Consider the following 27,717-nt stretch of genomic DNA (forward strand, 5'->3'; position numbering starts at 1 on the left):
CTGCATTTAATTGCACACTACGTCGAACGTTGGAGACAAGGAAACTTGGAATAACTTTCCAAAGGTAAGAAATTTTTTTGGTTCTTTTTTCATTGTTAAATCTTGTTCAGAGTCTATGAGAGCTAACCAGTTAGCCGCTAGCAAAACACGAACGCAAGCTAACAGCTGGACAACCAAACACCAGACGATTATTAGTAGCTGTAGTACAGCTGTACAAGCAGTAGTAGTAGTAATACTAAAAGTACACGCAGCAGTAATAGTAATACCAAAAGTTCAAGCAGCAGTAGTAGTATAAATAGCCATTAGAGTAGTAGAAGTGTCAGCATTTGTAATAGTATTACAAGTTGTAGTAGCTGTGACCACTATTAATACCACCAACCCTACCAATAGTAGTTATAAAGCCTAACTCATATATATCCAGATTAGCATCTATGTTCTTCCTCCAAACCCATTTTATGATTGTTATTACAGGCAATTCTTTAGGACTGCTTTCACACAATTGAAATGTTACTAAGCAATGTTATAGTGATCAAATTAAATAACTTTGTTCTCCAGAATATTGGCTACTTCTGTTCTTTGTCCTTAATTTAGCAGCATGATTTATTTTTAGATATGTTGTTGTGTACAGACTTATATACTTTTTTGTCTATTGTTCTTACTCCATGTAGGTTTCCAAAACACGTTCGGCTGAGCAGGAAGTGGAAGCAGCTCTGAGGAGACTCATAATGTTCAACAACTAATTTTGTTGTTCAGCACTTGCATATGAATGATTTCTTTTCAGCCATGTGGCCAGATTGGGATCATTCTCCGCCTGAATAAGAACAAGGTGGTGAAAATTTCCCTCCTCATTGGCATGACCTCTGAAGGCTAATCCCTGTTGTACCAGGTACTTAACAGCACTTACAGTGTGTATCAAAGCTGACCTAGCTACCTCCTGTGCAGCTGCTGATGTGTGGCAGAGCTTCATTCGAATGGAGTTATACTATATATGTATATATACTATAATACTGGTGATCACTAGGATACATCCCATAATACCGATGATCACTAGGATACATCCCATAATACCGATGATCACTAGGATACATCCCATAATACCGATGATCACTAGGATACATCCCATAATACTGATGATCACCAGGATACATCCCATTAGGTTCTCGTAGGAGGCGGTCGCATTTTTCCTCTCTCCGTCTCTATCTGTGCTAATACAGGCTAATACAGGCTAATACACAGCTAACTACACAGCTCGCACTTTATTCAGCATTGCTTCTCTCTTGAGAAGCAACAAGAATCTCATAGCGAACCCAGACTGACGAGGATTACGGACAGAAGTCGAGGTTTGTGAGCGCTTTTCTGCGGGAGGACAAGGCGGCCTCCGATCACTTGTGTCTGGGCAGCCGGCCCGTCGTTCCGAGATACTAGCAAGTGCTAACTAGCAGCAAGATGCCTCCCGTTTCCATGAATGATTATCACAAACTCCTCCAGAAGATAACAGTTCTGGAAATGAAAATGCACCGATTGGAAGTGAATATGGAGGTAAATGGACATTATGGAAACGAGACCACTCTACCGGTGATTCAAAGCAGTGGACAAGAGAAGGCTAACAGACAGCTAATTAGCACCACCGCCAAGGACGAGGAGGCATGTCGAAACAGCCACATATCAGCCAGCAGTACTCCCTGGAACTTGCTTGGAGCAAAGCCAAAGCAGACCTCAGGTATGAATACAGCTGATATGGAAAGACAGGCTACAGGCAGAATCCAACACACAGAGATTAGTGATGAAACTGGTTGGCCGGCTCTGCCATCCCGCAGCAATATCTCCTCCACACCAATACAGAGAAGGAAAGAGCCCTGGACAGTGGCTACAACCAGGAATAAGAATAAACAAAACCAAGAAACAGAGGTTCAGTTGGAGAACAGGTTTGCTGTACTGCAACAAGATTCTGACACCCCCCAAAAGATTTCATCTCCTGAAAGAAGACTAAGGTATGGCACTAAAAGGCTGCAGAATGAGCTAACTGCTGAGCCAAAAAGGTTGAGGAAAGAGCTTACTACTGGGCCTCAAACTCTGATAGTGGGTGACAGAGCTATGAATGATCTAAAGCACTTTTGTAGCAAAAAAGCACCAAAGTGTTGTGCTTTAACAATGATACGGTGTCTGACATTTCTAAGAAAATTATGAGGATCACTGCTGAGCATCCCACAGCTAAATCCCTTGTCATAAATACGGGAGCCCTCGATGTAGAGAAGCAGCAGTCAGAAGTGCTGAAACAGGACTTCATGGATCTGCTGAACAGAGTCAGAGGTCTGAAACCTGTTGTTTATGTGAGCGGTCCACTACCTACAGTCCGGAGAGGAGATGAGAAATTTAGCAGGCTGATGCTGCTAAACAGATGGCTCAAAGCTACATGTGCTGCTCAATCAATAAACTTTATTGACAATTTCAACATCTTTTGGGAACGCAGACACCTCTTTAAGGCAAATGGAATTTTCCTTAACAGATCAGGACTGCTGCTACTGTGCTCAAACATTTTCTACTCCGTGCATCAGACACCAGCCACAGTCAGAGATAAAAGCAAAGGACATCCAAAACAACAGATTGCACAGCATGCTGGAGAAGAACTGTTGCTGCTGGAGATAAGGACTGACCAAGGACAACAAGGAACCCAGGAAAAGGCCCCAACTACGTCACCACCTCCTGCCCCTCATCCAACAGATCAAGGACAACAAGGGACCCAGAGAGAGGCCTCAACTACATCATCGCCTCCTGCCCCTCATCCAACAGATCAAGGGCATCAAGGGACCCAGAGAGAGGCCTCAACTGCATCACCACTTCCTGCCCCTCGTCCAACAGATCAAGAACAAGAGAACCAGAGAGAGGCGTCAACTACACCATCGCCTCCTTCCCCTCATCCAACAGATCAAGGACAAGGGACCCAGGGAGAGGCGTCAACTACATCATCGCCTCCTTCCCCTCATCCAACAGATCAAGGACAACAAGGGACCCAGAGAGAGGCCTCAACTACACCATCGCCTCCTTCCCCTCATCCAACAGATCAAGGACAACAAGGGACCCAGGGAGAGGCGTCAACTACATCATCGCCTCCTTCCCCTCATCCAACAGATCAAGGACAACAAGGGACCCAGAGAGAGGCCTCAACTACGTCAACACCTCCTGCCCCTCATCCAACAGATCAAGAACAAGGGAACCAGAGAGAGGCGTCAACTACACCATCGCCTCCTTCCCCTCATCCAACAGATCAAGAACAACAAGGGACCCAGAGAGAGGCGTCAACTACATCATCGCCTCCTTCCCCTCATCCAACAGATCAAGGACAACAAGGGACCCAGAGAGAGGCCTCAACTACATCATCGCCTCCTGCCACTCATCCAACAGACCACTGTCCATCTTCACCCCCACAGCAAGAGGAAACCTCCCCTAACTCCTTACCCTCCCCAGCCAGTCTCTCTCCTTCCCCTACTCATCTGGATTTCACAGATGACATGAAAAGGCGTGTTAATGCTGGAACAAAACTGACACCACGCCGAAATCCCATATGCTTGCCAACTAGTCTTGTCTTTGAAAATTCAGTTGTTTCTGATGTCTGATATGTGCCAGGTCCAGGCTTAAAGCTGATATTAATGTCATCAACCAGGAAAAGCCGGGGCCTTATGGAAATCAGGTAAACATTATTTCTGTCCTAGTAGGCAACAGAAAAAGAAAGGTGGCTATGTCAAGACACAGAAAGAAAAAGCTTTTAAATACATTACATATTATTTGTGAACCACAAACATCTTCCGCTCACATGGCAGGCAAAACTCCTCAAACATTAAAGATGGCTCTATTAAACATTAGATCTTTAGCTGGGAAGACATTTTTAATTAATGATTTTATTATTGAGCACAATCTTGATTTTATGTTTTTAACTGAAACTTGGTTAGACCAAAATAACAGTACAGCTGTTCTCATCGAGCTCATCCCAACTTCAGTTTAATCAGTGAGGCCAGGGTGCTCAAGAGAGGGGGCACTGTTGCAATTTTATTCAAAGAATCTTTTCAATATCAGCAGTTATCCTTTGAACATTTCTCCTCGTTTGAGTACATAGCCCTTCAACTGAAGTCCTCATCTCGAGTTGTGCTACTTAATGTTTACAGGCCTCCTAAATACTGTGCAAACTTTTTTGATGATTTTAGTGAACTGCTGTCTATGATCTGCATTGATTTTAACTGTGTAATTATTGCTGCCGACTTTAACATCCATATTGACAATCCTCAGGGCAGAGGGATTATAGATCTGTGTAACACTCTTGACAACTTTGGGTTGGTTCAGCATGTAACAGAGGCCACACATGACAAAGGGCATACATTAGACCTACTTATCTCCAAGGGTCTGAGTATTTCCAATGTTACAGTGTCTGATGTTGGTCTTTCTGATCATTCCTGTCTTTTCTTTGAGAGCACTGTCTCGGTGCAGTCAGCAACTTTCACGGAGGTAACCAAAAAACGGTGTATTACTGAAAACACCTCTGAAATATTTAACCAGGCTTTTTCTTCTACACCAGCTCTGTCTGGGGTTTCAGTCGATGAGCTGATAGGTAGTTTTAATGCTAAAATTGTAAACATTATGGATGCCATTGCTCCAACTAAGGTGAAAGTTATCTCTGGTAAGAAAAAATCTCCATGGAGAAATGCCACACTGGTCAGAAATGGCAAAAGAGAGTGTAGGAAAGCTGAACGTAGATGGCAAAAATCAAAACTCCAGGTTCATTATGACATTTACAAAGAGAAACTGTGGACTTACAATTTACAACTTAAAAATGCAAGACAATCTTATTTCGCAGAGATAATCACCAAAAACAGTCACAGTACACGAGCCTTATTTGCTACTGTGGACAGACTAACAAACCCTTGTGTGTCAGTAGCCCCTGAGCTGCATTCTACCAGGGCCTGCAATGACTTTGCATCATTCTTTGTAGAGAAAATTCAAAACATTAGACAAGCAGTTAGTGCCCCCACAGCAGGTTCAGGATATGCCCTGTATCAGCGTAAAACCATTTTAAACACCATGATGCAATTTAATCCTATTAATCACAAAAACCTGGAGGACATTATACATCAGCTAAACTCCTCCTCCTGCTGCCTGGATAATCTGCCAACAAGGTTTCTCAAAAAAATCTCCCAAGTACTGCTGGCGGATCTTTTATGTATTGTGAACTTGTCTCTTATGTCAGGTGTTTTTCCTCAGGCTTTAAAAACTGCTGTGATTACGCCACTTTTAAAAAAGAGCAGCCTCGACAAGTTACAAATGAATAGCTACAGACCAGTCTCTAATCTCCCATTTTTAAGTAAGATCATTGAAAAAGCAGTTTTTCAACAGCTAAACAATTACCTAATAAAAACTAACAGCTTCAATGTTTTTCAGTCAGGTTTCCGACAGCACCACAGCACTGAGACGGCTCTCATCAAGGTAATTAATGACATCCGCTTAAATACAGACAGCGGCAGGATGTCGGTCCTCGTCCTGCTGGATCTCAGTGCTGCGTTTGACACAGTCGACCACAATATACTACTTAACCGACTGGAGAACTGGGTGGGACTATCCAGCACAGTACTCAACTGGTTCAAATCTTACCTAAAGAATAGGAATTACTTTGTGTCTATAGGTAACTTCACGTCTGAGCAGACAGTAATTACATGTGGCGTTCCCCAAGGTTCCATTCTGGGGCCTCTTCTGTTTAACATCTATATGCTCCCACTGGCTCAGATTATTGAAAACAATAATGTAAGTTATCATAGCTATGCAGATGACATGCAGATCTACATTACAATGTCCCCAGGAGACCATGGCTCTATACAGGTGCTGGGAAAGTGTATTGAACAGATAAATGAGTGGCTGTGTCAAAACTTTCTTCAGTTAAATAAAGACAAAACTGAGGTAATGGTTTTTGGAGCCAAGGAAGGGCGATTAAAGGTGAGCCTAGAGCTTCAGTCTCTGCAGTTAAAAACTGCAGACCAGGCCAGAAATCTGGGTGTGGTGATGGACTCAGAACTCAGTTTTGGAAAACACATTAAAGCAGTTACAAAGTCGGCTTACCATCACTTAAAAAATATCTCAAGAATTAAAGGGCTGATGTCTCAGCAGGACCTGGAAAAGCAAGTGCATGCATTTATTTTCAGTCGGCTTGATTACTGTAACAGTATCTTTACAGGTCTACCTAAAAAAACACTCAGACAACTGCAGCAGATTCAAAACTCTGCTGCCCGAGTCCTCACTAAGACCAAGAAAAGAGATCATATCACTCCAGTTTTAAAGTCCTTACACTGGCTTCCTGTCACTCAGAGGGCAGATTTTAAAGTCCTGCTGCTGGTCTACAAAGCTTTAAATGGTCTAGGACCAAAATACATCAGAGACCTCCTGACTCAGTATGAACCACCCAGACCACTCAGGTCATCTGGATCAGATCTTCTAGTAGTTCCTAGAGTAAAAACCAAACACGGAGAAGCTGCATTCAGCTTCTATGCCCCATATATATGGAACAAACTCCCGGAAAACTGTAGATCAGCTGAAACTCTCAGCACATTTAAATCCATTCTGAAGACGCATTTGTTCTCAGCTGCTTTTGATTAAAGTATTTTAAATAAATTTAAATATTGTTTCATGACAGTTACTTTTAACAGTTATTTTAACTCTTATTTTATGACAGTTATTTTAAACAGCCCTTGTTTTCTAACTCTTGTTTTTGATCTTTTTACTGTTCTGTTTTTTAAAAATTGCCCTTGTTATCTGACTTCTGTTTTTGATCTCTTTACTGTTCTGACTTTTTTTTTAATGATTTCAAAAATGTTTTCTTTTGTTTTTCTTTCTTTTAATAATCATCATCCTCTGTTCTTAATGTCTTTGTAAAGCACTTTGAATCTCCTCGTTGTTGAAATGTGCTATAGAAATAAATTTGCCTTGCCATTTGCCTTGCCTAATACTGATGGTCACTGGGATACATCCCATAATACTGATGATCACCAGAATACATCCCATAATACTGATGGTCACCGGGATACATCCCATAATGCTGATGATCACTAGGATACATCCCATAATACTGATGATCACCAGGATACATCCCATAATGCTGATGATCACTAGGATACATCCCATAATACTGATGGTCACCGGGATACATCCCATAATACTGATGATCACCGGGATACATCCCATAATGCTGATGATCACTAGGATACATCCCATAATACTGATGATCACCAGGATACATCCCATAATGCTGATGATCACTAGGATACATCCCATAATACTGATGATCACCAGGATACATCCCATAATACTGATGATCACTAGGATACATCCCATAATACTGATGATCACCAGGATACATCCCATAATACTGATGATCACTAGGATACATCCCATAATGCTGATGATCACCAGGATACATCCCATAATACTGATGATCACCAGGATACATCCCATAATACTGATGATCACCAGGATACATCCCATAATGCTGACGATCACCAGGATACATCCCATAATACTGACGATCACCGGGATACATCCCATAATGCTGAAGATCACCGGGATACATCCCATAATACTGACGATCACCGGGATACATCCCATAATACTGACGGTCACCGGGATACATCCCATAATACTGACGGTCACCGGGATACATCCCATAATACTGACGATCACCGGGATACATCCCATAATACTGACGATCACCGGGATACATCCCATAATACTGATGATCACCAGGATACATCCCATAATGCTGATGATCACTAGGATACATCCCATAATACTGATGATCACCAGGATACATCCCATAATACTGATGATCACTAGGATACATCCCATAATGCTGATGATCACCAGGATACATCCCATAATACTGATGATCACCAGGATACATCCCATAATGCTGACGATCACCAGGATACATCCCATAATGCTGACGATCACCAGGATACATCCCATAATGCTGAAGATCACCGGGATACATCCCATAATACTGACGATCACCGGGATACATCCCATAATACTGACGGTCACCGGGATACATCCCATAATACTGACGATCACCGGGATACATCCCATAATACTGACGATCACCGGGATACATCCCATAATACTGATGATCACCGGGATACATCCCATAATGCTGATGATCACTAGGATACATCCCATAATACTGATGATCACCAGGATACATCCCATAATACTGACGATCACCAGGATACATCCCATAATGCTGACGATCACCAGGATACATCCCATAATGCTGATGATCACTAGGATACATCCCATAATGCTGATGATCACCAGGATACATCCCATAATACTGATGATCACACCAGGATACATCCCATAATACTGATGATCACTAGGATACATCCCATAATACTGACGATCACCAGGATACATCCCATAATACTGACGATCACCAGGATACATCCCATAATACTGATGATCACACTACAGGCATGTTATTTGGTCGCGGATCCGCGAAAATTCGCGTATCGAGGTATCAATGTTGAGACCCAACGTGAATCGTCCAAATTCGATGAGAAAAAAATATGGGGTGTAAGGGGTATAGGGTTGGATCGCACGTAGTTGTCAGCAGTGCGCTGGCTTGCAATGTTTACTTTCACGTACATCATGTTCAAATTCGGTAACACGAGAACTACCATTTTACGAGAGTGGAAGGCAGTTTGTGTGGTCGCGCGAAGAAGGAGGACAGGGAGAAAGAGGAATATGGCTAGAATTATTGACAGGAAAGAGGAGAATAGAGCAAGGGAAGTGGACGATGGGTGTCGCGTCAAGTGGAATTGGGAGTGGTTGGCGAAACCCATGAAGCTTACGCACCAAAAGCACGAGTTGGAAACAACGATTGGAGAGCATTATCGAAAGTTAGATGTAGCTGGGAAACCGAGGTGCATGGTGTGCGACGATGAGACAAAATACAGCGACAGAGGATGCCAAGCGCTGATAGACCACATGAAAACGAAAAATCATGCCAGGAAATTGTATGAAAAGCGCTCTAACCACCAAATGCCCAACAATTTTTTCCAACGGCGGAGGGAAGAGACGCAACAACAGGACCAAACATACGGTAGGGTGACCATATTCTGTTTCTCTGAAAAGAGGACACACTTCCAGCTCGCGCGCGAAAAATTTTCAATTCAAAAACCCAGACATTTGAAGGACTTTATAAACGCTGGCTGGTCAGGCCGGACAGCCTCTCAAAAGAGGACATGTCCGGGCAAAAGAGGACGTATGGTCGCCCTAACATACGGGATCAGTAGTGTGTACGTGCAACAACCCAGTGGCATTGCCCCACAAGTTCCTCAACAGAAGAGGCTCACTCCCATGGTCGATCAGAAAGCACACATGGTGATGACTTCATGTGGCTCATTCAAATTTGAATCCAGTATAAATATTTGGTTTCATCACATTAACATGACTTTGTGCTGTTTTTGGGGGGTGCCTAGAAGGTCCCATACAGACATTTTTTAAGCCTTCATGTTTAAAGAATTCTAGGTGTCAGAGTTCACCAGAATGCACCATTTCAGCCTTTAAATTTCAAAGGTTTCTTGCTTCTTTCTTGACGATCACCAGGATACATCCCATAATACTGATGATCACTAGGATACATCCCATAATACTGATGGTCACCAGGATACATCCCATAATACTGACGATCACCGGGATACATCCCATAATACTGACGATCACCAGGATACATCCCATAATACTGACGATCACCAGGATACATCCCATAATACTGACGGTCACCAGGATACATCCCATAATACTGACGATCACCGGGATACATCCCATAATACTGACGATCACCAGGATACATCCCATAATACTGACGATCACCGGGATACATCCCATAATACTGACGATCACCGGGATACATCCCATAATACTGACGATCACCGGGATACATCCCATAATACTGACGATCACCAGGATACATCCCATAATACTGACGATCACCAGGATACATCTCTCTTCCTCCTCCTCCCAGAGATGGAGGTTTCTTTAAGGCAAACATTGTTTTTCTGGATTGGGATCAATGTATGAACAGCTGCTCTCCGATGTCAAGTCAAAGTGTAGAATTCACCACGTTTGAACATCTTGTTCAGGAAGAAGAACACACAACATGAAGGTGTCTTACTTTCCTTCAGGTTGTCATAGTTACCACATATAAACCTGCTGCTTCAGATCATGTCCTCAATCTCAGCTTTCTGATAAGATCAGCTTCACTTTATTGTCCCACAGTCAAATGTGTCCTTGATGTCAGAGTCTGTCCTATAAAAACACAAGAACCAATGAGATAACTCAGTGATATCTGCTGACCTGAGACGACAGACCAAAGTTCTCCTCAGGATTAAACTACAGTCCAGTTTATAGAGGGATGACTGATAAAGATATAAACTCTTGTTCAACCACAGCAGATTGTTCACTGAGCAGCACTTTATATTTTCACTGACCTTCATGCTGACACCTCAGATCAGTAAATGAGCATTTATTAGAACTCTTCCAGTGAGTTTACGGAGAAATGAAGAGTTCATGTTAGCTGTCATTAATGTGCTGTTGGAGTAACAACAGAACACAGTGTCTTTTATTAACCTTTTATAGTTTTACTCTGCTGACTTTGGTCTCATTTAAGTCGTAAAGCTTGATGTTGTTTTTTTTTATATCACCACTCAAAGCTTTATGAAAAACACCCCAGAAGTAAACACCAAGAGACCTTTGAAAAGATGTGTGACATTATTACAGTGTTGGTTTATGAGCTGTTCTGGGATCAGGGTCATCAAAGAACAACATCATCACTGACTTCCTTCTCTGCCTCCATAGTAGATTCTCTTCCTCCTTTCCATCATGGAATGTATCTACATTATCCAGCTCCATCTTATATTGCTCACCTTCATCTGGGACTAAAACACCTACGATTCCTCTGCAGCATAATTTATTAACCATGGTCTTCTTCCACCTATATCTTATCTTTCTATCCTAAACCATCAATACATTCCAAGATCCTACTTCCCTACTTCAACCCGACACTCTAGAATCAATGTTTCTGTTGCTCTATCTTTGTTCCTGCAATGCAAAGTTTATTGCAACATCAACCAACCAGTTGAGTTTGGTCCCCACTGCCATCCTACAGCACCTCTTCTACATCCTGTATTCAACCTTCTACCATCTAGGAACACTGTCTGGTCTATTCACTCAAACAAAGTCAAACCAATCAAACTAGAGTGACATCTAAGTCCTTACAAATCTGTAAAACACCAGAAACAAACCAGAAAATCTTAGGATGCTTCACCTTCCAAACCTCAGTTCATTGCAGAGACCGGTCAAGTCGCTGCTGCAAGACATCCAGAATCCCAGCATATTTTCTGACCACTCCTCCTTTATTAATACAGTTTTCAGCTGAGGGGTTCTGGACCACCTAATCAAGACCATGGTCCGGTATGTATCTCCTCCTCATCTGCTCCAACCCTTGAGACCTACATTAGATCCACTCTGTTTATTTCTAATGGGAGGTTTTTTGGGGGTTCGCCAGCCTGGGAGCTGCTGCTGATCTCTAAGCTTTTTCCCCATAGCATCAGCTCATCTCAATCATCACCAAAATAACGCTGTAACCAATAAACAAACAAGCTTCATATTGATGGTAGGATCGAAGGTACAAGAAATGAAATGTTTTTGATGCCAAGAGAATTGCACCCTACACCACCGTTCAAAGGTTTGAGGTGACTTAGAAATGTCCTTATTTTTGAAAGAAACAAAGTTATGTTTCAATGAATGACATTAATGAATCATAAATACAGTCTAGACATTGTTAACCCTTAGAAACTCCAGTGACGGGACTCTACACTCTTCGTAAGTGGGTCAAAAATGACCTGTAAGAGAATCAATGTGTTTTTATATCATTTTGGTTAAAAATAATCATCTGTATTATTGTTTGTATTGTATTTTGGTCCACACAAGAATAATTTCATGTTTGAAATAAGTTTATTTTTCACTGTATTGTAGACTTTGAACATTTTGATGATTGAAAAAGAATTTTACACGGAACAGCAGTAGAAGAATGTCAGCATCCATTTTGTAGACATTTTTCCACTCTTTTCCTCCAACTGTTGCTGCTCTCCCTCCCTCCACCACCTCTGTATTATATTATCAGTGATAAAGAGCTTCCATGCATATTTTAGTGAGATGGTGGTTGTAAGACCTGGTGTAGGTCCCTACAGACTTCTCAGGATGTTATGTCTTGGTGTTGGTGTTCCGCTCTTCTCACTCCATTAAGAGTCCTCTTGGCTCATCTTGTTGGACGTTGGATGGTTTGAACTTCACTCTCCTCTTCAAAAGACTCATCAGGAATCTTCTGTGTCTGATTGATCCTGTTCAGTTAGGAGAGATGGACGATGATCTGGTTCCTCATCATCTGAGATGTCTGAGATTTCAGATTATGAGTAAAACCCCATAACTGCCTCTCCACCATCCAGCATCTGGATGATCTGTGGTAAATCTAGCAGTCCTGGCTCTCTAAATAAGGAAACATAAAAGGAACAGAATCTTCTGAATGACACGCAAACCTGTCAATTAGTGTGTAGCTATAGAAATAAATGCACACACACACACACGCCAGTGTTAGCTAACTATAAAGTTTCTAATAAGCTAATTTGATGGTACATAATAATAACACGCTCTTTCACACACAAGTCAAGAATGTGCAAGTATGTTGAAAAAATTTCAATTTGATGACATAAAATCTTTTCTGAGGTATTACGTCCTGCTGGTGGCGCTAAGGGGTATGGGGCAGGAAACAATACAAGAAAAACCAAGATGTAAAATGGAAAACTAAAACTGTGAATTTAACAATCAATGAAGTAAGTTATACAACAAAAGGTGTCCCAAAAGGGTAAATACAAATGATACAAATGATGTTTAACAAACAATAAAAATAGCTAATTAAATAACAAAAATAAGGGTTTAACTAAGTCAACTGATTTAACTCAAGTTTAGCTTCTTTAACGGTAACAACAAAGGCTAAAGAAAACTAAACATAACGAGTGTCTCAACTAAAATAATACAAGTCACAAAATAAACAAGGCTATCCAAGGTGACAGAACCAAAATGAGGAGACACAAAACAAACGAGGGACTGGGCCAAATGAGCCCAGCCCGCGAGCAGCTGGAAATGGTTCATATTTAAAGGGGCGCCAGAACCAGGTGGCCACAGACGATTGGCTGAGGGCACAGGTGGAGAAGCCAATCCACAGGACTGAACCGGGGCAGGAACTCAGGAACCAACCAGGACCGGAGGGAGGAGCCACAACGTTTCACGAGGTCCACAGCGTCACCAATCACCACACACGAGTCTCCAAGCAGCATATTTACATACAAAATTAGACAAGTAAAGCAGAGAAGTGTCGTTGTTTCTCTCTCTGGTGTCCATGATGTGCAGGTGAAGGAGAGACGTCCGTGACACTGACCTTCTTTAAAAGTATTTTATTAAAAGAAAGAGCAGCATCAGTACAGACAGAACCTGCCTGGAAGGAGTCGGCCAATTGAATCCTCCTTGCTGACAATGACCAGCAATCAGGTTTTATAGGTTTTCAGCATATAGGAGGGGTTAAAACAAATGGTTCTTTATTGCCTACCATATGGGGAAAGCAGAGAGCATCCCCAAACAACTCCCCCTTGTCTACAACAGCTGAAGAATCCCTAAATCAGTGTTTTGGACAGAAGAACCCTCATAAAAACACCTCCAACAGGGCTCTGTAAACAGGAGAACACTTTCCCATGGCATGGGCTGAATATAATGCAGGTTCCATCTGTGGTCAGAGACACCAGAGCAGACAGTACATATAACAAGCAACTCATATCAGATACTAGAACAAACAAAACAGATTCTATACTACTAACTTAATAAGTAATACATGTAACAGATCAGATACCACATATTCCCCCCTTTGAGGCTGACAGAGCCTCGAAAATTACAAAAACATCAAGTACATAAAGGTCACATACAAAATGCTTATGACGTGTCCATTCTGTCCGTACTGATTACAACCTAAATTTAGCAATATTATAAATCTGTAGATTAATGTGAGAGTGAAAACCTGCCTGGCAGCTATCTTTCCAAATTATCCATCAAACAATCAAGGCAGGAAATTCTCTCACGGCCCCTCTGCCTCGGCGACCATACTACACTCCAACCAATTAAAAGAGGAAAGGGAGATACAAAGGATGATGTGAAATGAATGGAAGCAAATGCATGTGGGAATCCCAGAAAGAAAAAGAAAAATGTCCAAAATCAGGCTGGTCGACCCATCGGACCCTCAAATGGACCTGCACCTGCCTAACACCACTGTCCCTAACCAATCAAAATAATAAAACACCTGAGATCCCAAAGTACTCACCTCATATCAAAAACATCAAATCAATGAAACCCCCATCTTACTAATCATAGTCATGAAAACTCAAAGGCTAAAATAAAACACACTGAAAGTGTTGCTAATTCTAATATTCCTTTGCGTAGAGAAATGTCAGTAAGAACAAACATCTAATGATAAAACAGAGTATATATGATAAACAACACTGTAAGCTTACAGAAGAACACATGAGCATATCAAACCAACACTCCTCAATAACAGCTCCAGTCGTGGTGTGTTGTCGTCACATCGTCCATGCTCAGAGTTCTCCATCCATCTTTATTGTCCATTCCATCGTCCATATGCAAACATTCAAGTCCATTTGGCTGCAGTGATCTCCAGACAGCCACTTTCTATGCAAGCTCCCAGATGGCGTCCTGGGAAGATAAAAGCACCCAGCAGTATCCTGCAAAACAACTAACACTCCATGATGTCTTATTGGAAATCACTTTGTCATGAGAGTATCATCACATTATCATCACATTATCACCAGTTTAACGTATGACACATTGCAATCCCCCCTTTGATCAAACCAAATCACCTATGAGAGTAGAACATCTCTAGTGTAAGTAACACCCAAGAACATAATGCTTATAATAAATTCTGATATTCAAAATGGAAATTACTCAGCTCATTTGGATGACACCCTATCAACTAATTCAAACCCCCATATTGTCAGACGTCAACAGAGCAGCATGTCAACACACCATTACTTTCTTTTACTCAGTTCCTTTTATTTGTTGTTTCCAAACACCTCAACATTGCTGATTGTGAACGGCTCCTTAAGGCTATTTTAATACTCAGTTCTGCAAATGCACCCACATATGGCCCCTCTGAACAAAAACTGAACAACAGACTTAACAAAAGACTTCACAAAAGACTGAGTATCTTCCAGCACCCATCAATAAAATGAAAACTATGTTTGAATCCTTGTGGAAATCTTGTGTAATCATAAACCTATCACTGAGTGTAACACTAAACAATCTGCTAAAGATCAGTCTCTATTGGCTGCTTCACTGGTAGGGGCAGCCCCTCTGGATTTCACTCCACAGAATGAATTTCTCCTTCTGGTTCACATCCGGGTCATTTCCTCTGACATTTCTCCATTTCTGATGAGCCCCCAGACACATAGGCCCCCAGATTCTCTTCTGGACCCAGTGGCTCACTCAACATCTTATCAGGATGTATGTTTGTTGGGAACGTATCTCTCAACGCTCTCCACATCCGAGATCTGCTGGCAGCAAAGAGCTCTGCATCATTTACAGCAGTTGCCACAGAACTATTCAGACCCACTTGCTGTAGAAGTTCCTCCATCACCAAAGCTCCCAGGAGACTGGCCAAAAGCCGCTTGATGTCTCTCATGGCAGGTTGCACCCCACCAAAACCTCCTCCAGTTTTGAAATCCATGGACATGCCCCATCTTGAAGAGATGGCAACTTTTCAATTCTGTCTGACGTCTCTGTATTCTGCCAAGGCCTGTAATCCAGATTCTCTCTCCTAACAGTCACTGGACACATCCTCTCTGATGCCTTTCCTTTCCTATTCTCAACTTCCCTTAAATCCCACTGTCTCTCACTTCCTCAGTCTCCATCACTGTCTCCATCCTCACTCTCATCCTCTCCTGGACCCTCTTTCTTCACTTTCTGCAATCCTTCTCTTAACCCATAAGAACCCACGGTGACACCAGTGTCACAAACACTTTGAGTGCCACAGTGTCTTCCTGTAAAGTTTCATGTCTGACCTTAACTCATTAAGTCCTTTAAGGAAAAATGGGTCTGGGTTCTTATGGGTTAACTTCACAATCCATCTTTCCCATTATACACTCCACAGCATCAAAGCCACAACTCTCAACAGTATTTAAGCCAAATTAACCTCTCTACAAATGTTTAATCATCATCTAAATCAATTAAATGCCTCAGATGCTCAGTCTCTTGTCAAGCTTCTTCCCAAATCAGTGAAACATCCCCTCTATGTGTACACCCATGTGTTTTATTAACCCCAAACTAAAAACTATCTGAGTCCGGTTGTAAAAGCAACATCATGATAGGCCCCTGGTATTTCTATAAAAACAGACTAAACATATGTCACCAATATCAGAAATAAGTAGGTGTGTGCACATGAGTAAATGCAAGAGTTTGTGGATAGAAGCACACTAGCCTTGATGACGTTGAAGCCACACTTGTTGTCATCCACATCCTCAGGCTGTAGAGCACCATCAGCTGTCCTCTATCAGTTCTTTGGGGGATTGAATTCAGAAGCTTTCCATCATCTCAGTCTCCTCCTCAATGCTCACACCATAGTAGAACAGACGATACACAAAGAAAACAAACACAAGGTTAATGTTTCATGAAACCAAAAACAACTTCTTGTAATTTGCATATATTTGTCAACATTTAAGTCATTTTAATTGTTCCCAACAAATGTCTTCTCTTAAGAGTCTCTGTGAAGAAAACTACTAAACAGATTTCTTATTCCTCATGGATTCTAAATTAACCATACTCAGATTCACACTAAATACATTATCAATTTCAAGAATCAAAGGAGTATGTATGTAAATCTATTGATAGTTGGATAACATCCTGCTGTTTCTCTTCTCTCTCACTCACTCAGACTTATCACCATGGCTCCCCCTCTTAAGTTTATCCACCACTTCCAGTCTGTACTGGACTTCAGAGTGAGACCATCCTACCTCAACTACCTCCAAAAATCAAATTAACCTCATGCAAAAAGCACCTCATTACCAGAGTAATAAGTTCAACCCCTGTTCTGCATCATCATTCTCAATAAGACTCCACGTTGGTTATTCAAAGTCTCCTCCAATGCACTCACACACACATGCAGAAATAAACAACAGACAGAGAGAAACTGAACACCAATCAATCAGCCAATCCACTAACCCCTATAGAAATCAGACTCTGTTTCCCTCCATTCTAACAAACTCCATCAGAAAATGTCTTCCTCTGTCACTATGAATCATCAAACATGTATGCATGCTCATGCACACAGAATATCCTCACTGGTCTCTCCTCCTCCTCAGACTCCACAAAGGCTCAGATATTATTCTCAGATGTACATACATCCTCTATAAGACTCAAACATATTATGAACTAAATAGTCCTCCTATAAGGCTCATAAGGTCTTACAAATTCCTAAACGTCCCCCTGCAGAAGGGATCATTGGTATCAACACTGAGGTGGCAAACTCTCCTCACATGTCAACAACTCTTCTATAACCAATCACAGCCTCTCTATATTTATTTAATAAGAATTATATTCTATATATATATCAGTTGCATCCTACAGCCTTCCGGACTCAGCTGCAGCACCACACACACACACACACACACACACACACACACACACACACACACACACACACACACAGAACATTTAACACACAAAAACCACTAGCAACACTCAATTAAAGATAGGCTAAGCCTCACTTCCCCTTATTTAAAACTTTTAAACTCAAATTCAGAATGAAAGATTTTACACCAGTCAACCACCAGTCCATCCATCACTGCCATCCGCATTATCAACACACAACATCTAACCCTGAAAACTTTATTGAGGTTTTCTTTCCCTGTGTGTGTTTCCTCTAAGATGTTTTATTTATGCTTATTGCAAACAGAATGTCCTCGCTGATCTCTCGGACTCAGCAAAGGCTCATATGCTTATAACAAGTACATAAACGTCCACCATGAGGCTCATATGCATTATCAGTTTACAAAAGTCCTTTATAAGGCTCATTCATTTCATTTTATTACCACATTTACAAAAAGTCCTCAATGGGGCTCATAAAGTTTAGCAGACAAAAGCTTATACGTCTTCAAAAACGTATCTCCATTTGAATTATGAAAGCTCAACCTATATGTATGTTTTCCAACAAAAACTGACATATTTCATTCATACATTACAGCTCATCAGCCTCTCACACACCAGCAGCACACACACACACAGAGACACAGACGCAACCGCCGGCACAAAAAATCATTCAAATTAAATGCAACCATTCAACCCAAAATCAAACAAATCCACAAAATAAAACACATAATCAACATCACCCAAACACACAATCAGGATTTGATCCCGGAATCAGATCATTCACACATATCCTAAGAAGCATGCTTTCAGCCGCACCTTTTCTCTTTTCTCTTTTCATCTCTTTTTCCTTATTACCTAAATCTGTGCTACCATGGAGCATAAACAGCTCAGTCAAAAAGCTACTTTAGGAAACCATACGTCTACGGCCGGAACTTTAAAGTGCTTTATCTATGACTAAAGTAAATCTACACCCCCAGTTCCCTTTCTCTTTAATGGAACTGACCTACTACATGTGCTCACATATAATAGGTTTTTCGGCCAGTATACTAAACTGCCTCTAAGAGGGCTTTTAATCCAGATTTGCGGCTTTCCATCCTATTTCCTTTATTTTCCTTTAGGCCTCTTATTCTCTTTCCATTTCATCCCTTCTTCTCTATATTTTAGTTCGCTAATTGACCTTTGGGCCCCAAAGGTAAAGAACTGGAAGTTCTTTATTGCCTACCATATGGGGAAAGCAGAGAGCATCCCCAAACAAACCCCTTTGTCTACAACAGCTGAAGAATCCCTAAATCAGTATTTTAGACAGAAGAACCCTCATAAAAACACCTCCAACAGGGCTCTGTAAACAGGAGAACACTTTCCCATGGCATGGGTTGAATATAATGCAGGTTCCATCTGTGGTCAGAGACACCAGAGCAAACACTACATATAACAAGCAACTCATATCAGATACTAGAACAAACAAAACAGATTCTATACTACTAACTTAATAAGTAATACATGTAACAGATCAGATACCACAGAAGCACGAGAGGCGGCGTTATTAAACAAAGGCCAAGCTGAGCCTGTAACATGAGGTAAAAAATTATAGATAATACTTCCATGTATCTGGCCTTGCTGTGTAAAATAATCTTCCTGATCAGTGACTTTCTGACATAGTGTGTGTGGTCCACAGTAAATATTTTCCTGACAGTCAGTTGATAAGAATCAAAGGTTTCCATGAGATTTTATAGGAAATGAATGCAGGTCACTTTTGACCCACTTATGGAAGATTGGGGTAGTAATATAAATATTCTAATTTCTTTAAAAGTATAAAAGGTTAAGTTTTGAATTGAATCATATCAAAAACATATTTTTGAGGAATACCTGCAATATGAAATGATAAAGTCTCTTCACCCCAAAGATATTACAAGAAAAAGACCCGCTGATGTATCTCAGGGTTAATGTGCTAAATGACTATTGTAGCTGTAAACAGCTGATTTCTAATGGAATATCTCCATAGGGGTACAGAGGAACATTTCCAGCAACCATCACTCCTGTGTTCTAATGCTACACTGTGTTAGCTAATGCTGCTGAAAGGCTCATTGATGGTTAGAAAACCTTTGTAGTTATGTTAGCACATGGATGAAAGTGGTGAACATGGAATTATCTGGATGACCCCAAACTTTGGAAAGGTGGTGTAGGATTACTGAAACTGAACAAAAATATTTTTGGGTTACAGTAGGACTTTGAAGTGAGGAGATTAAACCTTATTTTGTCATTTTGGAATTTTAATGTGATTTTAAAAACAGAAATTTATCCACAGTTTACATTGAACAATAACTGATGACACTGATGTACTTTCTAGCTGAAAATTCTCTCACCTGTTGAATTAAAACTGAAGATACATGAAGCTCCAGTTGCAGACATTGATTCATGTCAATAAGTCAAACATTAATCCCACTTCTATACTTGATAACTACATATACATGAACCAGTGACAGAATACCATCTACCTTGATAGAGTTTGTCTACAAAGAAGTTTGATTCATGTCAGTAAAGCTGAAACAGATCAGGGTTAAAACATTAAAGCTAGAAGTCCAGTTTTACCATGACAGCATGTCCAGTGTTTTAATCTGCAACAAAACACATCACGAGTGAAATAATCAGTCAGCACCACAGCTGAGAGTTTAGAAACTGAACTGATGACAGAAACAGATTCAGACCAAACTAGAAAACTGTTCTGACTGTTCTTTGTCCAGTTTAGTTTTACAGAGCAGAGCTGTAGGTGAGCTGGAGTGCTGAGCTGCAGAGAGGCTGCAGAGATGTCATAGATCTGTATATTCTAGAAGAAGCAGTGGTGAACATCTACATCTAAAACATGTTGACACAGGAAGGAATGATTTACATGTAAAAACTTTGATACACAGAGATGAATGTTTACGGTTTAATCAACGACGAGAGACTTTAGTTCTTTACACAGTTTAAACAGAAAATCTGATCTTTCTCTGTAGAATTTGGTCACATAGAAGTTTGTGATCTTGACCAAAGCTAAGCATTTCTAACACCACACAGATTCTCAGTGCAGGATTTACTTTGTCTACTTTCCAGAAGCAGCTGTGAGGTTCCGAGGGAAGAAGTCCCATGGATCCATTGAACGACGGTGGTTCTTCCAGTCAGGATGAAGAGGAGGGTTGTTTAAAGCCATCAGGCAGCCCATCCAGTAGCATTTAGAGGACCAAGACTTCATCACATCCTGAGGTTTCTCACTTTCATGTGGAGAGGAAGGAGTCTGTGGGGAGAAATTATTGGAGTTTACATGTTTAGTTCTGCAGAAATTCACTGATCCTCAGCAAAGTTTCTGTTACTAAGCTGAGTTCTTTAATGTACAGTCAGTGACAGCTACTGTTCAGTTATCACATGTAAATGTTAAGGTTATTTAGAAATGCAAATTTAAGATCCCTGGAAAACCTTTTGACAATACAACAAGAAACAACAACACAACTACAATAAATACTGTAAGAAGGAGAAATTAAATATAAACTAATCAAAAGCTGAAATTCTAAAAATTAACTAGAAATGTTCTGAAGAAATTCTTCGTGTGCCTGCAATTATACATAAGGTCTAATTTATTTAGGTACATTCTGAGCAGAGCAGACAGTCAGACTAAGGATTAGACCCTAGAACAAACCATCACAGCTCTGAAACTAGACGTCGTATTGAAGTTCCTCCAGCGTGTGAAGCAGAATCTAATCTTCTGATGTATTTTCATGTCTGTTCTGTGTTTTCTACAGATTTATTAGCAGCTTAGAGAGACTCAAGGTTTCTGATTTTATAGCTCAGATATAATGGGAGTCAGTGAGAGGTCTGGTCGACACTCTCTGAGATGATTTTATGAAAAAACTGTAAATCTTCCAGCAACAAGATCCAGACTGGAAGGAAGAGAACAGAAATGGTGCTGAAAACCATGTCTGGAATCTATAAGAATAAGCCAGAGGAATACTAATAAGTAAGCTTCAGTGCTTATATACTGACACACTTAATTAGAAATATATGTAATTACATTTTATTGCTATTACTGAATACATGTTTAAAGAACTTGCTGTACTATGACTTCATAAAATTGAATTCACAAAATGGCTGCAGTTAATGTGAAACTGTATTTACATACAGAGTGTCTCTATAACAGTCGACAGATCAGATACTTTATTGTCATTGCACACTTTCATATACAATGAAATTTCATTTGAGCTGGCTTGCCAATGGCAGCTCGGGCTGCTGCACCTTTGGGAGCATGCCTGTCTTGAGGGAAAAAAACAAATAGACATTTTGGATCAGGGTAGGGATAGCAGAGGGTAAAATGAAAAAAAAGGTTTGTTGTACCAAATGAAACATCCAAGGTTAGGAAATTCAATTTGAGAAGGAACCTGGAAAAAACAAACCTGTAACAAGCAAAGCATGACGTTAGACAAGGTCAGATGGGATAAGGATGGGGGTTAATGAGACAGGTAGCTCAGCACAGTAGTCAGTCTCCTATGCAGCTGCTGCATCATCGGTGGCGCGCTGCGCACGGGATTCCTGCCCACTGTGCATCGCGAGTGGGAGGCTTGTGGAGGCGGCTTGGTAGGGGGGATGGGCATGTGTGTGTGAATGTGAGCTCAGTCCTCAGTTCGTGAGTCCAAGTGTGTGTGTATGCGTGCAGCCAGTCTCCTTCCATCCCAGACCCCGGTGTCTCAGTTCACAAAGGTCACAGCAGGTCGCTATGGAGACGTCCTCGGATGGACCGGTCCAGAAGTCAACAGGTGTCCTTGGGGAAGTGGGGGGGTTAGGCAACCCGGTCTTCGTGAAACTGTCACGTAAATTAATCTACGGTTTCGTGCACCAACACAATTTTCTCATGTTTTTCGTGCTGCACACAACGAAATTCAAACCAATGTATTTCAAGTGGAGGATATTTCGTGCCACTCAGAACGTATTTCAAACGGATGTGCTACAGCTGGAAAAACTACTGCAATGACGGGTTTGATTTTATTTTCATATCTGAATCTTAATCACACCCAGTGGTGTAGTCTACGTGATACGCAGGTGTACGCCGTATACTCACTAGAAAAGGTCCCGAATTTCCATATAACCACTTAAAAATGCGCAAACACATGTATTAGTATGTTTTTTTGACGTAACATTCACTTTTCTCTGTGTCAGGAAGCGGTGAAGCTGTATGGGACGGGGGAAGGTGTCTGACTGAGAACAGGGCTCACTAAAGGCCGACCGCGGTCCGGATCCGGACCCAGACGGCGTCTATACGGGTGTAAATCTGACAGGTCGCTTCTATTTTACCGGTGCAGGGTACAGCTTTCCAGTGTTTATCATCGGTCTATCGGCTCAGAAACAAACAGACCAATTATGTACGAGTTCAGGCATCCCACGTGACACTACTCAGCCAATGACGTCGCTGAATCGCATCGTGGCTCTGCCTTCAAAAAGCAGCTGAGAGATGAGGGACAGAGAGGACAGTAGTGATGGAAGTTCGGTTCTTTTCAGAGAGCTTTTGGCACTGCTTCCAAAGAAAAGCCGGCTCTTTCAGCTCCTAATTTATTATTCTTTGTAGCCTCATATTTTATCCTAACCTGGCAAATATGAATCATTTGTGTTTTGACAAACTCTTTTTCATTCAGTGTTTTTATGAGAAGCCTTATAATTGACTCATTTTGTACATTTGTTTTGTTACAAAAACAGGTATTCTTACTTTTGTTTAATATTTCAATAAAACTTTTTTGCAAAAAACAAATGAACAAAACTCTGCACATGAAACATTGTCTAGCAGGCCTCACTGCTGAAAAAAGTGGTTTCCCATAGGGCTAGACCCTTGTAAACAGATACAGTGCTTCATGTGACTGCTCTGAATAGTCCCACACAATATCAGACTTGAATTCCACTGGGAATGACTTTTATGATACTTGATATGTTGCACTAAATGTCTTCATTTGTTCATTTGTTTTTTGCAAAAAAGTTTGGTTGAAATAATAAACAAAAGCAAGAATACCTGTTTTTGTAACAAAACAAATGTACAAAATGAGTCAATTATAAGGCTTCTCATAAAAACACTGAATGAAAAAGAGTTTGTCAAAACACAAATGATTCATATTTGCCTGGTTAGGCTAAATATGAGGCTACAAACAATAATAAATTAGGAGCCGTTTGGGAGCCGAAAGAGCCGGCTTTTCTTTGGAAGCAGTGCCAAAAGCTCTCTGAAAAGAGCCGAACTTCCATCACTACTGTCCTCTCTGTCCCTCATCTCTCAGCTGCTTTTTGAAGGCAGAGCTGTGATGTCATTCAGTGACGTCATTGGCTGAGTAGTGTCACGTGGGATGCCTGAACTCGTACATAATTGGTCTGTGCGTTTCTGAGCCGATAGACCAATGATAAACACTGGAAAGCTGCACCGGTAAAATAGAAGCGACCTGTCAGATTTACACCCGTATAGACGGCGTCTGGGTCCGGATCCGGACCGCGGTCGGCCTTTAGTGAGCCCTGTTCTCAGTCAGACACCTTCCCCCGTCCCATACAGCTTCACCGCTTCCTGACACAGAGAAAACTGAATGTTACGTCAAAAAAACATACTAATACATGTGTTTGCGCATTTTTAAGTGGTTATATGGAAATTCGGGACCTTTTCTAGTGAGTATACGGCGTACACCTGCGTATCACGTAGACTACACCACTGGGTGTGATTAAGATTCAGATATGAAAATAAAATCAAACCCGTCGTTGCAGTAGTTTTTCCAGCTGTAGCACATCCGTTTGAAATACGTTCTGAGTGGCACGAAATATCCTCCACTTGAAATACATTGGTTTGAATTTCGTTGTGTGCAGCACGAAAAACATGAGAAAATCGTGTTGGTGCACGAAACCGTAGATTAATTTATGTGACAGTTTCACGAATCCTTGTGAGACCGGGTTGGTTTAGGAGAGCTATCTCTTGGCCATGAAAACTTACAGAGGAGTTTGTTATGGTTCCAGGGGCGCCAGAATGTTATCAGTATCCTTCTTGTTTAGGCGGGGGAGAGGAGCAATTTCACCTTCCCCCTAGCTGCTCTCAACTTTTTAGGCCTCACCTGTGGCGATCCTCACCTTGATGCCATCCACTTTGTGACTCAAATCAACAGTCATGCCAAGCAAATTGTCCATCTTACGTTTGAGTTCGTCATTCTGGTCACCAGCAGCTTTGATCTGATCGTTTGCAAGGATCAGCAGAGCTTGGACGTTATTTTTCTCTGCGGTCATCCTAATTTTCCAGAAGCTCAGGCCCGCAATCAAGCCAATTATCAGCAGACCTGTCAGCATAAATCTGAATATATAAAAGTCCCTCCAGGATTTCACGGGCGTTTTTCGTGACTGTTGCAGCCAAAAATGCCTGAATTTGCGGCAGCTTTTCAAAAAAATTGCAATAAAAGTTGCAATGTTTTAAGCTTATTTGCTGTGATGAAATTGCGGGAGACAGTGACAATTACTAAAAAGCTGCATTTTTTCCAGCTTGTAGAACACGTTTCAACACTGTAACTGACCATATTTATTCTGAAATTAATTATTCAACGTTCCAACCCATTTCCACAAAAGCTGACACACCACGGTGGGACATTAGCAGCAGCCAGATACTGGTTTAACAGGACGTGGTTGGTAGATTTAAGGCACAAAATGATCATTTACTATTGAATGAATCATATTTGGACATATCTGTCAGTGGCTCCAAAAGTTAATTTCACTTCCTGGCACACACGTGTTCACACACACACGCTCACGGCTTGTCAATTAACAAGAACAGCACAGAGAGCGCAGTCCTCCACCAAGACAGTTCATTACCTGACCTTGCACTGAATACAGGTGTGTGTTCTGCATGTGTTCATACTGAATCGCGTGACCTAAATATGTAGCGGACATAGATGGGAATTGATGGGACTCAGAGACACCCCCACAATTTAATCAGTTGTTCCTTGTATCATTTCCCATTCATCCACAGTGGTAGATTTGTTGTAGCATCACAATCATGTGATCGTCAGCAGGCCGCTGAGGTCGCGTTCACTTGTTGCCATGGTTACCGTGCCACTATCAGACTTTAAGTTGTATCACTGCTGAAGTCTAATCATTTGGTCCTTGTGTCATTTCTGACCGACCCTGAAAATTTCATTCAAATCTTTTTGTCCATTATTGAGTGATGTTGGTAACAGAGGAAGGATTCACACACGCTGATCGTCACATAACTCCACCGTCTTTGGTGTAATAAATAATCTAATTTACCTTCATTCTTTCAGTGCTCTAACAGATCTGGATGCAACAGTTTCCATCATGGTGATTTATGTGGTCTGTTGTCTGATCATTTCAGCCGTTGTAATATGTTTCGTGTGTTTTTTAAGTGTGTCAGTCGATTTTTTTTCTTTTTTTGTATTCCACCACAGTATTGCACGGGTGTAAAACAGTTTAGCTCTGCTTTGGTGAAGAACATCAGTGAATTAATTGTTTGTCACGGTCTTCAGCAGTAATTTTTGTTGGTAAATCAGAGACATTAGTACCGCACATGTCTGCATCTTCAAACCATAAACAGGAAGTGAATTCGGTGACGTACGTGCATTAGGTTTGTGCTGGGAGCTGCTATGATTGGTGGAACTCACGGGAGGCGGGCCAAAATTGCGGGAAAGTTGCGGTGATTGGACAAAATTGCAAGGCCACGCAAAATTCGCGGAGATTGGTTGATTTCACGTGAATTCTCACGATTGCAACATCGCGAATTCCTGGAGGGACTGTTACACTGTCTGTAGGCCTCTTCTCTGCTGAAAATCCTGTGTTTTTCCATGTCAACAAGTCCACATGGTGATTTATTTGCTGAGAGACTCATGCTGAGTGATAGCTGAGTGTTTCCTTCAAACTGTTCTGTTTTTCTCAGAAACTGATTTTCAGACATAACCAAATAAAAACAATCCTGTCAGCTGCAGCATGGAGCTTTCTGTACCACTGTTGTTCTTCAGAATCAGTTTCTGCCTTCAACATGTGGCTGAGTTACTGCAGTATTCCAACTGTCCACTGAGCAGCTTTTCAGTGTTCAACAGATTTATGATGAGCTGGTGTGCTGAGCTGCAGTGAACAGGGACCTCATAGATCTGCACATTCTAGACAAATCTGACATCCAAGACAGTTAAAGTCTGAAGTTCCTGTTGTCATGAAAAAAACAGCTAAAAATGAAACTTTGATAGAGATGAGCTTTAGGGTAAATCACAGACCAGGGACAGACTTTAAAATGTGTCTCTGCTTCAACAGACCTTTAAATCTGCATCTTCTTTCCTTCCATGGTACAAAACCAGCTGGAGGTTCTGACAGGTTGACTGTCGGTACTGTTGAACCTGAAACAGAAATGTTGTTTTCAGAAGAGCATCAGAAGCTGGAATGATTCAGTTTTAGTCAGCAGTGATCCAGAGCAGTACCTTCTCAGATGCTGATCCTCTGCTGAGCTCATTCACTCCAAACACTTCGTCTATCTGCTTTTTCTTTTTCTCCATGGCCACCATTGCTTCTTTAAACTTCTCCTGTGGCGATAAGCTTCACTTTTAGCAAAGTAAACTTTAGAAACACCATTTAAATTCAATTCAAACACAATAATAAGTAACCTCACTTCATGACAGAATACGGTACCTGAATCATCTCTTTGACAGACTCTGGATTTTCTCCATTTGATTTCAGATGATTTTTGATTTTCCGCCACTCCATCCACAGCTCTTCATACATCTCTTTTAGTCTGTCTCTACTGACTGGGCTATTCAGACTCACAAATGTTTTTCCAGTCTTCATTGAAAGAGCGACATCCCCTGCCACTCTAAAAAAAAAAACAACAACAACAGAAAACACGATTACCTAAATCTGTATGTGATTGGTTTCAGCATTGATCAGCAGTTAATT

At 41.2% G+C, this 27,717-nt stretch overlaps 1 protein-coding gene and 1 long non-coding RNA gene across 29 annotated transcripts in view; both read right to left on the reverse strand.

The window, feature by feature from the left end:
- Positions 1-13,529: 13,529 nt before the first annotated feature.
- LOC127537079 (uncharacterized) overlaps positions 13,530-27,717 on the reverse strand; it is a 69,950-nt gene continuing 55,762 nt past the window's right edge. The window contains exon 2 of the long non-coding RNA XR_007946564.1: positions 13,530-16,758. This is a non-coding gene — a long non-coding RNA (uncharacterized LOC127537079). The remainder of the gene's footprint in view (positions 16,759-27,717) is intronic.
- Positions 13,530-27,717, reverse strand: part of si:dkey-61p9.7 (uncharacterized protein LOC559161 homolog) — a 39,549-nt gene continuing 25,361 nt past the window's right edge. For all 28 annotated transcript variants that reach the window (XM_051958772.1, XM_051958769.1, XM_051958764.1 and 25 more), the window contains 4 exons: positions 27,454-27,634; positions 27,246-27,347; positions 27,084-27,164; positions 13,530-21,064 (listed from right to left, as the gene is read on the reverse strand). In XM_051958772.1, coding sequence (XP_051814732.1) covers positions 20,873-21,064; positions 27,084-27,164; positions 27,246-27,347; positions 27,454-27,634 — 556 coding nt within the window. In that variant the 3' untranslated portion in view covers positions 13,530-20,872. The remainder of the gene's footprint in view (positions 21,065-27,083; positions 27,165-27,245; positions 27,348-27,453; positions 27,635-27,717) is intronic.

This window comes from Acanthochromis polyacanthus, chromosome 14 (genome assembly GCF_021347895.1).
Source record: "Acanthochromis polyacanthus isolate Apoly-LR-REF ecotype Palm Island chromosome 14, KAUST_Apoly_ChrSc, whole genome shotgun sequence".
NCBI lineage: Eukaryota > Metazoa > Chordata > Actinopteri > Pomacentridae > Acanthochromis > Acanthochromis polyacanthus.